The sequence below is a fragment of the Bufo gargarizans genome, chromosome 1, assembly GCF_014858855.1.
Source record: "Bufo gargarizans isolate SCDJY-AF-19 chromosome 1, ASM1485885v1, whole genome shotgun sequence".
NCBI lineage: Eukaryota > Metazoa > Chordata > Amphibia > Anura > Bufonidae > Bufo > Bufo gargarizans.
The window spans coordinates 536,856,185-536,871,586 of NC_058080.1; the positions used below are offsets into that span (position 1 = coordinate 536,856,185).

The following is a 15,402-nucleotide window of genomic DNA, read 5'->3' on the forward strand; positions in this document are numbered from 1 at the left end:
TCAGCCACTGAGGATGTGATTGCGGGTCTGGGACCCGCGATCACTTCTTTCTCCCCCTATTAGCAGCCATGTTAGTCTAGGGCTCCTGTGGTCTTATCGTATTTCAGGGTGACTGCGCGCTCCTTGTATTTCCTCTGCACAGTCTGTGTACACTTGGCTGCACAGGGGCAGTTTTGGGGGGTATTTCGGTGAGGGGCGTGTGATGGCGCAGTCTATTATCTTCACTATCGCCTCAACTTTGTTATTACTACACATCCTATTTTTAAGGAACAAAGTGAAAATCCTGATGTTGTTGTAGCGCCACCTGCTGGGACATTCCATAGTCGCATCAGGTCTAAACAATACAATATTTAGGGGGGGATTTATCAAACTGGTGTAAAGTAGAACTAGCTTGCCCATAGCAACTAATCAGATTCCACCTTTCATTTTCCAAAGGAACTGTGATAAATGAAAGGTGGAATCTGATTGGTTGCTATGGGCAATGAAGCCAGCTCTACTTTACACCTCCTGCTGTTTATCCTTCTTTATTTAGTGGTGACTAACATGCTCAGTAGCATCTCCTCAGTGTTGGCATAGAGAATCGTCAGACACCTTTCATTCATTCAGCCCCACTTCTAAATTCATAGTATCTGTCTGTAGACATTGGAGAAGCAAATTGTGAAGGCATTGTGTGCTGTAGGTATCTCTGGGGCTACATGTGAGAGTCTATTGCAGTGAATCCTGGGAGATGCAGGCACCCAATGAGCTGCTGCCCACCCACAGAAAGGGAAGAAAGTTCTCCAGAGTAAAAACAGATATACATTCGTTGGTAAAAAGTGAATTACGTTATGGATTCTGTTACCACGGACCATAACGCAATTCTATGACGGAATGCATAACTGCCTTTAAAAGGCGTTCCATCATAATAGAAGTCTATGGGCTGCAAAACTGATCCGTCCCGTTTCGGTTATGCAGGAGAGGACTCTCCTGCATAACGGAAACACTACAGATCCGTTTTGCAGCCCATAGACTTCTATTATGACGGAATGAATAACAGAATGCCTCTAAAGGCATTCCGTTATGCATTCCGTCCGTCATAGAATTGCGTTATGGTCCGTGGTAACGGAATCCATAACGCAATTCACTTTTTACCAACAGACAGTGTGAACGAATTTCAAAATATGAAATTCGCTCATCTCTAGTGAACACCAGGTTACCAGATGTATGCTACAGTATACAGTTACCTTATGTCTACCATTGGCATCAATGTACAAATAAAGTGTACCTAGCTTTAGTGTTCCATAGTTCTACTACACCAAGCTTTGATCACCGTACAGGCTTTTGAAAACCATCAGAGTCGTATGGGGGCTCGTGCGCCTCTGTGGGAGCCCTTCTATGCTTTCGTATAATATGAAGCTATAATGTGGCCATGTGCATGATCTCTTAGGGCTTATGAGCTAACGCACAGAGCAATGATGGGGAACAAACTGTTTGTTCCCCCCTGGATAAGATCCCCGGCCCACAAAGGATGATTTCATGAGCTGCATAAACGATGGCTTATCTGACAAGTGAGTGTTGTGCGCATTGGCCATATAGGGGCAGAGGCCGATACTCTGAAATTTGCTTTTGATCAAATTTGGTCAAGCCCCTTGAATAATTTTATTTGATCTATCCTCAGTATAGTCACTAATATAGACAAGTGAAGATGCAGGTATTACAGCATGTGACTGAGGCCACTCGTGTGGCCACATTCAGGTCTACAGTATTCACTTTTAGGCCTGTTTCACACTTGAGTTGTGGCTTTCCAGTTTGAGATCCGGCAGAGGATCTCAAAACCGGATTTAAACGGATCCTTGCCACTTAATACATCCGGATGCATCTGTTTCGGCTGGATCCGGTTGTATTAAATGTAAACTGAACAAACTGGTATGAAAATCAATGTAGGGGCTCGTTCACACGACCGTGTGAAGCCCGTGCTGTGGACCCCAAGCTGCAGTCTGCAATGCATGGGCACCGGCCGTGGCCCAGCCGCATAGGGATCGTGGACCCATTCACTTAAATTTGTCTGCGATTCCTCCGTTCCGCAAAAAGATAGAGCATGCTCTATCTTTTTGTGGTGCAGAGGCACGGAATGGAACCCCAGGAAGCATTCTGTAGTGTTCTGTTACGTGCTTCCGTTCCGCATCTCCGGATTTGCGGACCCGTTGAAGTGAATGGGTCCGCATCTGTGATGCGGAATGCACACGGAACGGTGCCCGTGTATTGCGGATCCGCAAATGCGGTCCGCAATATGGCAACGGGCAGCACACGTTCGTGTGAACGCGCCTTAAGTCAATGGGCGTCAGATCCGTTTTTTTCGCTAATAATAATGGATTGATTTTCATGCCAGATCCGGTTTGTTCCGCAGACCAGACACAAAACCGCAGCTTTCAGCGGTTTTGTGTCCGGGCAAAAAACGAAGCCAAACTGAAGGGAATGCATCCTGATCAGTTTTGTCCCCATGGACAATGAATGGGGACAAAACTGATCCGTTTTGGCCTGGTTTTGAGATCCTCTGCTGGATCTAAAAACCAGAAAGCCACAGAGCAAGTGTGAACCAGGCGGTATCCCTCTGCCAGGCTCATTCCTACCCCTCTGGTCCTCTCCGTATTGGTGAGCCCTTCAGTCACATAAACTGTATTTCCTTTCAGTTGATGCCTGGTCTTCATCTTGTCCTGAGCAGTGACATCTGGTACAGATATCCGTCCTGACAGATCCTGCAGGTATGTGAAGCTCTTTTTCATAACCAGTCTGTACATGGAAACCACATGGTCTTGTAAAATGAAGCTAGGACAAGTAGCCTAACCGGGCAGTGTTCCAGGGATGTGAAAAGTGCCTTAGGGGGCAATTATAACCTGGTGTGTCAGATACTTGGGGGTATTTAGGACATGTGTCAGTACATGCCATTGCAGCTCAGCATTACATAATCATCTGTGTCTAATGTGTCTAATTCCGCTCATGTCTGCATATGTGAATATAGAGATAATGGCAGAACAGACTTGCATTCATTCTGTAATTTATCTATAGAGGTCAACAGAGAGTGAAATGTAGAATATCGTGCAGAAGTCTATTTATTTCAGTAATGCAAATTAAAGGGAATTGCATTAACGCAGCTTAAAATTAGAATTTTGTGAAAAGGTTCAATATTCTAGGCTCAAAGTGTCACACTCTAGTCAGCTAATTAATCCATACCCCTGAGCAAAGGGGACCTCAAAATTGTGACTTTGGGGATTCATAAGCTATAAGCCATAATCATCTAAATTATAACAAATAAAGGGTTGAAATATCTCGCTTTGCATGTAATGAGTCTCATATGTTAGTTTCACCTTTTAAGTTGCATTACTGAAATAAATGAACTTTGCACGATATTCAAATTTTTCAAATTTTACCTGTACAGTGCCCGGGAGGTAGCTCTTAGGCTACTTTCACACTAGCGTTTTAGTTTTCCGATATTGAGATCCGTCATAGGGGATCAATACTGGAAAAACGCTTCCGTTTGTCCCTATTCATTGTCAATAGGGACAAAACTGAACAGAACGGAATGCTCCAAAATGCATTCCGTTCCGTTTAGTTGCGTTCCCAGACCGGAGAGAGCAAACCGCGACATGTTGTAGTTTTCTTTCTGTCCTGGGAAGCAGAGCAAGACTGATCCGTCCCCCATTGACTTTCAATGGAGCTCATGACGGATCTGTCTTGGCCATGTTAAAGATAATACAACTGGATCCGTTCATAATGGATGCAGATGGTTGTATTATCAGTAACGGAAGCGTTTTTGCTGATCCATTACGGATCCAGTAAAAACACTAATGTGAAAGTAGCCTTAGAAGATGTTAAAGGCTGCCCCCAAAGGCGTACATAGCCTTTAAAATCTATATGTTGCCATGTTATAGTTTCTACTCTTAGTCTTAAAGGGCTTCTTACAGTGCAATTATTCAATATATAATGCGCTTAAATTTTTCTGTGCTTTAGTTTCTTTAAAAAAGGCACTTTGATAATATATTAATTACCTGGCTACCAGCAAGTTGCTTGCTGGTAGCCGCCGCATCCTCCTTTAAAAAAAACGCCCCCTCCTGCTGTTGATTGACAGGGCCAGGGAGCGCACTCCTCCTTTGGCTGGCCCTGTACCATACCGGTCTTCAGTAGGTGCAGGCGCACTGAGAGGAGGACCTCGCTCGGCCGCTCCTTCCTCAGTGCGCCTGCGCAAATGACGTCACATCTACACCCGGTGCAGGCGCACTGAGGAAGGAGCGGCCGAGCGAGTGTCCTCCTCTGTGTGCCTGCGCCGACTGAAGACCGGTATGGCGCAGGGCGCGTGATTTGGAACACAGACAGGGCCAGCCGAAGGAGCAGAGCGCTCGCTGGCCCTGTCAATCAACAGGAGGAGGGGGCGTTTTTTTTTTAAAGGAGGATGCGGCGGCTACCAGCAAGAAACCGCCCTACTTGCTGGTAGCCAGGTAATTAACATATTATAAATGTGCCATTTTTAAAGAAACTAAAGCACAGAAAAAGGTAAGAGCACTATATATTGAATAATCGCACTGTAAGGATTTTAATTAGCCCAAAAATAAAAAATTACTTTTGGGGGGTGACAGAAGCCCTTTAAATTGACTTGTGGTGTGGATTTTGAAATATATAGTGATTGTTTGTGCAGATTTTCATTGCGAATTTCATTATTTGCAAGGAAAGTGTAAATTCTGGGGCAAATACGCAACCAAAATGGTATAAAATACATGTGGATGGTAAGGTGTTGAAAGCCACTTGTGAATCTACATTACTTTGTGCAGGTAGCCTTAGGCTAGTTTCACACTAGCATTCGGCTGTCCGCTCGTGAGCTCCGTTTGAAGGGGCTCACGAGCGGACCCGAACGCTTCCGTCCAGCCCTGATGCAGTCTGAATGGATGCGGATCCGCTCAAAACAGTCTGTTTCATCCATGAAGTTGTTTTTTCTCCTCCCTTTTTTCACGTTTACTGCTACCTTGAAAAGGAGGTCTCTCGATCATCTGTGGATTTGATGCAGTCAAATCAGTAGATCTGTGCGCTGTCCATGGAGAACACGCACACATCCGGGATTCACTGACGTCTGAATAAGACCTTAAAGGGCTTCTGTCACCCCACTAAAGTCATAATTTTTTTGGGGGGGCTAGTTAAATTCCTTATACTGCGATATATGAAAATATAATGCTCTTACTTACTTTCCTTCAGCAGTTTCTTCTAAAAACAAACTTTTATAATATGTAAATTAGGTCTCTACCAGCAAGTAGGGCGTCTACTTGCTGGTAGCCGCCGCAAAAAAACGCCTCCTCGTCCTGTTGATTGACAGGGCCAGCTGCGATCTCCTCCTCCGGCTAGCCCTGTCAGCATTTCCAAAATCGCGCGCCTGTGTTCATTTGGCGCAGGCGCTCTGAGATGAGGAGGCTCGCCTCCTCAGAACTCCCTCAGTGCGCCTGCGCCGATGACATCACTGAAAGAGAAGACATCATCGGCGCAGGCGCAATGAGGAGGCGAGCCTCCTCATCTCAGAGCGCCTGCGCCGAATGAACACAGGTGCGCGATTTTTGAAATGCTGACAGGGCCGGCCGGAGGAGATCGCGGCTGGCCCTGTCAATCAACAGGACGAGGGGGCGTTTTTTTGCGACGCCCTACTTGCTGGTAGAGACCTCATTTACATATTATAGAAGTTCGTAGAAGAAACTGCTGAAGGAAAGTAAATAAGATCATTATATTTTCATATATTGCAGTATAAGGAATTTAAATAGCCGCCCCCCCCCAAAAAAAAATGACTTTAGTGGGGTGACAGAAGCCCTTTAAAGCCACCAATTATTTTTGGGACATGCTGCAATTTTCCTTAAAAAAAAAAAAAAAAAAATTGCAGAGGTTTTTGACCATGTGAGTGGGGTTTCATAAAACAAATTTACTGCAATGAAACATCTGTCTACCTGCAGCACCAGAAATACTAAACCACAGCAGTAAAAGCACACGTTTTTGTCTTTTTCATTATTCTGCCAATGTTTTTTCACGCACAGCAGTCTTTGTTTCACTATGAAATGTTATATATAAAACGCACATGTGTAAACAAAAAAAATTAAAATAAAATCGCATGTACATTTGTTTGACGTGTGTACTTAGCGTTACATTCCCAGCCTGCTCTGACCTCATTGATATGAGCGACCTCTGATCACAGAGCCTCTGTCATAGACTCGTTATTCTATTGAAATAATACAATACATAATAGTAAAAAGCAAAAATGAATGCTGCTAATCTTTGTTTGGGAAGGGCATTTATTATACTTCACATTGCGGGGGTGTCCAGTTCGCCTTGACAGCTGGTTCAGACCTGAGCGTTTTACAGCGCGTTCCTACGCGCTGTAAAACGCTCAACAGGCAAGAACCAATGATTCCCTATGGGAATGGTTCTCACCTGAGCGTTTTACCGCGCGTACGATCGCGCTGTAAAACGCCCGACGCCCCAAGAAGTACAGGAGCTTCTTTGGGGCCTCTTGTCGCGCGTTCCTGTACATAGACTTCAGCAGGAACGTGCGACAATGGGCGTTCGCTTGTCTCTGTATGCGCGATTGCAAACGCCCGTACAATCGCGCATACAGAGCGTACATTCAGTACGCTCAGGTCTGAACCCAGCGTTAGGGGTTATCACCTGTGGGCGTTACCTTTGATTTATTTAGTTGCAGGCTGTTATCGTGGGGCCCCTACGTGCAAGATATAGAATAGAGGAATAGGGTTGTTATTTGCTTTACCACAGAAAAAACAGATCTGGTTTCCTCTTTTGTTATGTGAGGTTCACCTTGTTCTCGGATTATATAGCTTGGATCCGTCCCTGAAGAATAGAGGAGCCCTCGGCCTCAGCTGGTATGTAGACCTTCTGCTCTCCAGCCTGTGTCATTCTGTAGCTCAGTACAGGTTGAAAAGCTTTCTATCACTCATAGCTGCCATTAGTGGTTGTCCTCTTTAAGGAGGACCTCTCGCTTCTCCTGTCTGTTATAGTGCCTACTTGCATGCCCTTAATGTAATAATGATTCTGGAACATCTAGTCTTATGACTGTGTTGTGCCATTCCTTTATTATTCCTGCTAGAAGTTCTGAATGAATTACTACTAACTAGCTATTTGCAATGTACGTCCTCCTAGAAGTTATGGATGAATTACTAGCAGTCTGCATTGAAAGTCCCGATGGTTGTTACTAGTTGGGGGGGTGTCCTTGTGCAGTCTGACGCCATCCATTCAGCTGTACCTGCATCTTTGGACATGAATAAGGCGTCGTAGTCAGGCCGTCATCAAAATTATAACCAGCATGGGATCACCAGTGGTCTACCTGCCATGCTGCCATTCACTTTCTATACTTTAGGCTAATTTTAGCTTCAGGCCTACCAGGCTTCTCTTGTCTACATACAGTCAGCTCCATCACTTAATGCTGACATGAACTGGAACAGATTAGTGTGCCAACTTTTTTGGGGGAAACTGGCACCATTTTGAATAGCAGTATTTGTCTGGCACTATTTTTGAAGAGCAGTGTTTTGTCTGGCACCATTTTTGAAGAGCAGTGTTTTGTCTGGCACCATTTTTGAAGAGCAGTGTTTTGTCTGGCACCATTTTTGAAGAGCAGTGTTTTGTCTGGCACCATTTTTGAAGAGCAGTGTTTTGTCTGGCACCATTTTTGAAGAGCAGTGTTTTGTCTGGCACCATTTTTGAAGAGCAGTGTTTTGTCTGGCACCATTTTTGAAGAGCAGTGTTTTGTCTGGCACCATTTTTGAAGAGCAGTGTTTTGTCTGACACCATTTTTGAAGAGCAGTGTTTTGTCTGGCACCATTTTTGAAGAGCAGTGTTTTGTCTGGCACCATTTTAGTGGAAGCTATACTTAGTGCACTATGTGTAGTAATGTACAGCATATGGTGGCATCGTTTTAACTGTACATTGTGGTAGCATGATATCTGGTACATTCTTCCCATTTTAAGGGGGCAATCCGCATCAGGTGCTAATGACTTCAATGGGTCCATGGTCCGCATATTGCGGCGATGTATAGGACGTGTATCTCTTGATGTTAACTGCTCTGCACGGTGATGCGGCGTGCAGACTGCCGGTATCTGTGTTTTGTGGTTCTACACTTTTGTACAGTTGCTCATCTTGTTATGTAAATGGAGTTTAAAGTTTAATGCAGTTTAGTCTACTCATGGGTATGATGCTGTATATGAAGCAGCCTTTCTAGTACGTCACTGATACCCAAATGTAAAGACTTCCAATCACCAGTAAAATGTAATTTAGCTGTCCCTGAAAAAACTGAGTGACAATCTGTATGGCTCCTAGAATGGGGTGTCACCCGTTTGTTTCTCCAGGCCCATAAATGTCCCATTAGCCTTGTTCTGCTTAGTACAGGAGCAAGGATGTATATCACTGCTGGGTGACAACCCAGACAGAACAATAAAAAAAGCACTGCTTTCTAAAAGGGTCATTCCTACCTCAGACATTTTATGCCATATCCACACCATAAATTTCTGATAGGTGTGAGCCCCATGGAGACCCAGACACCGTTCCACCTGTATGTGGGGGCCAGGGATGGTCAGGAGTATGGAAACGGCATAGGTCCCTGTAACCAAAACTTTGGTTCACCTGTATGGAAGTTATGGCAATGGCATAGCACAGCGAGCAAGTATTAAAGGGGTTGTCTAACCTCAAACCTTGGTGGCATATCTCAAGGATATGCCACCAATGTCAGATAGGTACGGGCCCCAGAGGTGAGACCCACACATATCTCTAGATTGGAGCTCCCAAAGTAAACAAGAGCATATATATGGCTGCCCTCCATTTCTATGGGATGCCTGAAAATAGCGTAGGGAGTGGGCTCTACTATTTTTGAAAGTTCCATAGAAATGAATTGAGAGCACTCTGCACAATCGCGGCAACCACTCCGTTCACTTCTATGGAACTGACGCATATAGCTGAGCCACAGCCACTCCTATCAAAATGAATTATGGGTGGTGCGCTTTTGTTGACTTTGGGAGCTCCATTCTAGAGACAGGTGCAGGTCCCGCACCTTTCTGATCCTAGCCCACTAATGTTTGAGGTGGGACAACCGCTTTAACTAAAACTGATAGTTGCTCTGTAAGGGGGGGTTTATCCCACAACAAACATTTATTACATATCCACAGGATAGGTAACAAATGTATGATCACTGCCAGGACCCCGGCCAGCTACTGATTCATTTAAATGCCTGGGATACCGAGCCCTCTGAAATGAGGTTTGGGGGGAGGGGATCAGTACCCCAGTAGTAATTTGTACTGGGGATCCCAATCCAGTGATCCTACAGGGGATAACTATTTGTCATGGGATTCAAGGACTTCTGAACACTAGCCCTTCTGCTTCATAGAATAAATAATTTAGGATAAAAATGTGGGTTTTTTTTTTAGATAAATTTCCCTAGTTTTTCTTCATATTTCTGCGCTACTCATACAGCTGAATAGACTTGTGCTTTTACTTACAGGAGCAACACTTGGCAAGAACGGTGCAATCCCCCAGGATGCCCAAATGGAGGAAAGTGCATCACGGTGAGTTTTAATTTTGCAGACAAGTCATTGAAATTAAAAGATCTTTTGAAGCCTTAGGTTATAGCACCCCCTGCTGGTCTTTTGATACACTCCCAGAATGTCCACCTATTGCTTACAGTGCTGTGAGATGAGATACTTCTAGTACACTGATTCTTATTAGCTGCCTGCACAATAGCAAGAATTGCTCCACTACCATAAGAGGACCCTGGTGGTGTAGCTGAGCTACTGGGCATGTGTGACCACCAGCACTTGTATACATTAGGTGGACATTCTAAGAAGCAAAAAAACACCAGGGGCATCATAACAAGTATGTCTCAGCAATACACAGGAGTATTTTTCAAAATTAATTATTTCACTTGAAATTGCTAATATATGTATGTTCATTGGACAACCATTTTGCCAGTGTTTATTGTATAGTACAAGCCGTATTTGTGCCTGTATAGGACTGGAAGTGGTGAGCATACAATACTAGCAGCTGTAAAGCATATACCGTATCTTTTGGACTGTAAGAAGCAATGCTACTGCGAGTGCCGCTGCCTTCTCAAACAGCTGATCAGTGGGGGTCCCAGGTGTCTGACCCCCGCCGATCAGATGCCGATGACCTATCCAAGGGTTAAGAAAAAGCTATAAGGTAGTAATTTGCTTAAATTCACTAATTGGTATAGGGCAGTGTTTCAGTGTTAAAATTATATTACCGTCTGCAGAGGTAAAGCTGCACAGTTGGGGTGGACTGGCCATGGACCCTACATGGAAGTTTCCCAGTGGCCGATAACCAGGGGGCAGCCTAAGCCCTCCTCACGGCCGCTGGCCAGGTACATTGATTGGATGTTCTCAGGAGCACTTATGTTGGTGGCCGCAGGTCCCCCTCCTGAATTCAGCTGTATCGCTGTCTTTAGAGCGATGATACAATTGAATACTGCAGCGAGGCAGCAGTATTTTGTGCTGCACTGTGATATGTAGTTCTCCTCGGGGGTTGGTAGGGTGGATGTCGTCCTCCACTACGTCATTGCTTCCTTTGTCCCTGCCTGCTTGTGTTGCTCCATTGTCAGTCAATTTCTTCCAGAGTCAGTTTAAGTTCCCAGGCCGTTCCTGTGCACAGTGAAAACAAACTGACTGGAAGAGTGAGACCCTGTCCTGACCGCTCTGTCCGCTGACACCGCAGAGCAGTCAGAAGGGTCTCTGATGAGATCATCCATTTACATGCTTTCCTTGCAGCTCCCATCACATTGAATCATCCTGTCACTTTCAACACTGTAGACAGTTTTATTGCCATAATGACAGTCCAGAGCATTTCCAGTGTATTCTGCCCTGCACTGACTGCTTCATCAGCACTGAAAAGAAAGCTTAACCCCTTCCTGACAGTGATTTTCCATTTTTGCGGAGGAATAACTTTTTTGATTTCTCCATAGCCGTAGGAGGACTTGTTCTTTGTGTAACAAATTGTACTTTCTAATGGCACCATTTAAAGGGAACCTGTCACCGCGATTTTGTGTATAGAGCTGAGGACATGGGTTGCTAAATGGCTGCTAGGACATCCGCAATGGTACTGAAAAGCCAGTAGTCCGCCAGCGCTTAGGTCTTGGGAGCATCAGATGAATAATTTAATGAGGAATAAAAAAATATTATCCTTTAATGTGCCAAAGAGTAAGAAAAAGGAAATCCTGTACATCACAAAGGATTTCATCACAAATGTTCTTGACCCTAAGGCCAGGAAGGTCCTGTTGTGATCTGCATGTGTTCTCTCTCACTTTCTGAACGTGAATGAATATTGCATTGCTTTGGATCAATGTAAATAGATGAGAATTGACTTCACTTTCTTCTTGTTCCTAACATGTGAAGATATTTGTTTTAATATCTTTCAAGTAGAGACTCTCGGGGTGCATAACTCATGCCAAATAATTGCACACGTGAAAATCTTAGACGGAATGGCGGAACAATAGCTGGCAGGGAGTCTTTATTCAGTGCATGTTTTTCTTTTATGTTACAGGAAATGTGACTCAACTGGACTCTCCCCTGTGGAGCCCTGGACTTTACAGCCCGAACAGTGTGTGAGCTGCAAACTGCGTCTGACAGGACCGGCCATGGTAAACGCTGCTCCCATTTCTGCACAATTTGTCTCCTGCCCTTGAAGTTGTACATCCATCCAAAACCAGAACATGTTCAGCACAGTATCCCTCGGGGGAAGACTGATTATTCCCTTTTTCTAGCCAACTTAAAAAAATAAATAAAAATTGCCTGCTATTATATTTTTTAATGGAAAATTTGCAAGGCTGCGTTTCCATATTTAGCATTTTTTGTTGCAGTTTTTAAAGCCATGACATAAACGAAGAACACCTATAAAGGAGATTTCTCCTCTTTGTGAATCCATTCCTGGCTTTGGCCTTAAAAACAACACCAAAAACTTGAATGTGGAAAGCCAGCCAAAGGCCTGGGTTCACATGTGACTGAAAATCCAGAGGAAAAATCTGCGGGGGTTTTGGCTGCGTTTACGCAGCGAAAAACAACAACAAAGCTGCACGTATTACAGTGCATTTTTTTGCTATGGAAAAGCCAGCAGATTTGACCCTCACCATTGTAAAGGGTGAAATCTGCTGTATAAGTTGACATGCTTCAGATTTCAAATCCGCAATACCACAGCTTTACAAATGCCATGCAGATATGATCCTTGTTTGGATTTGAACCTAGGTCCCTAGTGCTGCAATTTACCAGTGCACAGTTCCTCAGTGGTTAGTACTGGTGCCTTGCAGCGCTAGGATCCTAGGTTTGAATCCAACCAAGGACAGCATTTGTATGTGTGAGAGTAATTTCCATATTAAGATATTTTTGGTATATCTGTGTTTGCATGGGTTTCCTCGGATTCACAAAATACAGATACCTTCCTTGTGCATTGTGTTTTTCTCACTCCCATCAATAGAAAGGGACTCGTCTGCAGTATGGACAAAAATAGGACATAGTCTTTAATTTACGGAGTGGCCACGCGGAGCTGCAAAAAATACTGATATGTGCATGGCCCCATTTAAATTAATGAGTTAGTGTGCTAGCCACAAAAAATGCAGATAGCACATGGATTAAAAATATGGTTGTGGACATTATGCCTATATGTGAATATACTATGTATTTTTTTTTATTAATTGATTTAGATGGTTTTCTTGAGATTTTTTGGAAGTCACAAAATGTGTTCTATTACTTGCCTTGGCCCTTCAACTTCCTCCTTTGTTTGGACATTCAGCACGGCAAACAGCTTCTTCTGACTTTCTCAGTCAGACCATTCACTCCGACTAAACAGGGAAAGGGATGAGTGATTCGATTAGAGCATCACACCTTACACTGATAAGTGCACTTCTCTTCTGTGAGCATCTTTATCTAGGCCTATCAAGAGATCAATAGAGCTGTCATACTGTTATCCTGATTCTACTTGTCTACTATAATACTAACAGATAACATATTTCCCTTACGGCAGCAGTAAACTAACAATCTGATCCCTATTTATAGTTCTGTCTCTCTTTGGTGACTGCTAAAGGACAATATTTTATATTTGATTTTCAGGAGTATTGTACTGCCGAAATTAAAAAGGAAACCTGCCAAAAATTATTTTAACATTTTTTACTATGAATATTGAGGTTAAACAAAAATACCTCTTTCTGTTAAAGTGCCCCTTTAACCCCTTAGCGCAGAACGCCGTACATGTACGGCGGGGGATGCATTGCCAGAATGCATTCCGCCTTACATGTACGGCAGGATGATCGGGCGGGCACCGGAGCGGTGCGCACCCGATCACTGCAGGGGTCCGGCAGTCCCTGGTAGCCGGGCCCCTGCTGTATCCGCCGGCATCGCTGTTTACAGCGATGCCGGCGGATTAACCCTTTCTATGCCGCGGTCCGCGCGGACCGCGACATAGAAGTTGTTTGCGGCAGGTGAGTGATCGCATCGAGTCCCCGCGCTGCTGTGGCGGGGACCCGATGCGTGACAAGGCAGCCCGATGCCGTGCAGAGGCTGCCCAATGCCCTGCACGGCATCGGGAACTGCCTTCTACGGGAGCCGAGGAGATCCAGCCTCAGGCTGGGTCTCCTAGGCAACCAGTTAGTGTATGACTCAGTGTCATACACTAACAGGCAATGCATTACAATACAGATGTATTGTAATGCATTGCAGAGGGGATCAGAGTGGGATAGAAATAAAGTTTTAAAAAAAAGTTAAAAAAAAAAAGTGTTTGGAATAAAAAAATAAAGTTTCAAGTAAAAAAAAAAAAAAAGCCCCATTCCCCTGATTTTCTAATAAAAAATTGAAAAAAAAAGAAAAAACACACATATTAGGTATCGCTGCGTCCGTAACGAACGGCTCTATAAATATATTACATGATCCACCCCATCCGATAGGCACCATAAAAAATAAAAAATAAAAACTGTGTATAAAAAAGCCATTTTTGTCAACTTACATCACTAAAAGTGCAACACCAAGCGATCAAAACGGCGTATGCCCCCCAAAATAGTACCAATCTAACCGTCACCTCATCCCACAAAAAATGAGCCCCTACATAGTACAATCGCCCAAAAACTGAAAAAACTATGGCTCTCAGACTATGAAGACACTAAAACATTATTTTTTTTTTTCAAAAATGAAATCATTGTGTAAAACTTAAATAAATAAAAAAAATATTTATATATTGGGTATTGACGCGTCCGTATTAACCTTCTCTATAAAAATATCACATGACCTAATCCCTCAGGTGAATACCGTAAAAATAAAAAATAAAAAACGGTGTAAAAAAAGCCATTTTTTGTCATCTTACATCACAAAAAGTGTAGTAGCAAGCGATCAAAAAGTCATACGCACCCCAAAATAGTGCCAATCAAACCGCCATCTCATCCCGCAAAAATCATACCCTACCCAAGATAATCGCCCAAAAACTGAAAAAACTATGGCTCTCAGACTATGGAGACACTAAAACATGATTTTTTTTGTTTCAAAAAGGAAATCATTGTGTAAAACTGACATAAATAAAAAAAAGTATATATATTAGGTATCACTGCGTCCGTAATAACCTGCTCTATAACAATATCACATGATCTAACCCCTCAGGTGAATACCGTAAAAAATAAAAAATAAAAACTGTGTAAAAAAAGCCATTTTTTGTCACCTTAGATCACAAAAAGTGTAATAGCAAGCGATCAAAAAGTCATACGCACCCCAAAATAGTGCCAATCAAACCGTAATCTTATCCCGCAAAAAATGAGACCCTACCTAAGATAATTGCCCAAAAACTGAAAAAACAATGGCTCTCAGTCTATGGAGACACTAAAACATGATTTTTTTTGTTTCAAAAATGAAATCATTGTGTAAAACTGACATAAATAAAAAAAAAAGTATATATATTAGGTATCACTGCGTCCGTAATAACCTGCTCTATAAAAATATCACATGATCTAACCCCTCAGGTGAATACCGTAAAATATAAAAAATAAAAACGGTGTAAAAAAAGCCATTTTTTTGTCACCTTAGATCACAAAAAGTGTAATAGCAAGCGATCAAAAAGTCATACGCACCCCAAAATAGTGCCAATCATCTCATCCCGAAAAAAATGAGCCCCTACACAAGACAGTCGCCCAAAAAATAAATAAAACTATGGCTTTCAGAATGTGGAGACACTAAAGAATCATTTTTTTTTTCAAATGCTTTGTTATGTAAAACTGAAACAAACAACCAAAAAAAGTTGTCATATTTGGTATTGTCGCGTCCGTGACAACCTGCTCTATAAAAGTACCACATGATCTAACCTGTCAGATGAATGTTGTAAATAACAAAAAATAGAAATGGTGCCAACACAGCAATTTTT

At 43.1% G+C, this 15,402-nt stretch overlaps 1 protein-coding gene across 9 annotated transcripts in view; it reads left to right on the forward strand.

Annotated features, from left to right (window-relative positions):
- Positions 1 to 15,402, forward strand: part of LIMK2 (LIM domain kinase 2) — a 51,752-nt gene that overhangs the window by 317 nt on the left and 36,033 nt on the right. For 3 of the 9 annotated variants that reach the window (XM_044275450.1, XM_044275451.1, XM_044275452.1), the window contains exons 2-5: positions 2,670 to 2,741; positions 6,811 to 6,881; positions 9,506 to 9,569; positions 11,557 to 11,653. In XM_044275450.1, coding sequence (XP_044131385.1) covers positions 9,550 to 9,569; positions 11,557 to 11,653 — 117 coding nt within the window. In that variant the 5' untranslated portion in view covers positions 2,670 to 2,741; positions 6,811 to 6,881; positions 9,506 to 9,549. The remainder of the gene's footprint in view (positions 1 to 2,669; positions 2,742 to 6,810; positions 6,882 to 9,505; positions 9,570 to 11,556; positions 11,654 to 15,402) is intronic. The other 6 variants (XM_044275453.1, XM_044275454.1, XM_044275455.1 and 3 more) reach the window with 2 other exon arrangements.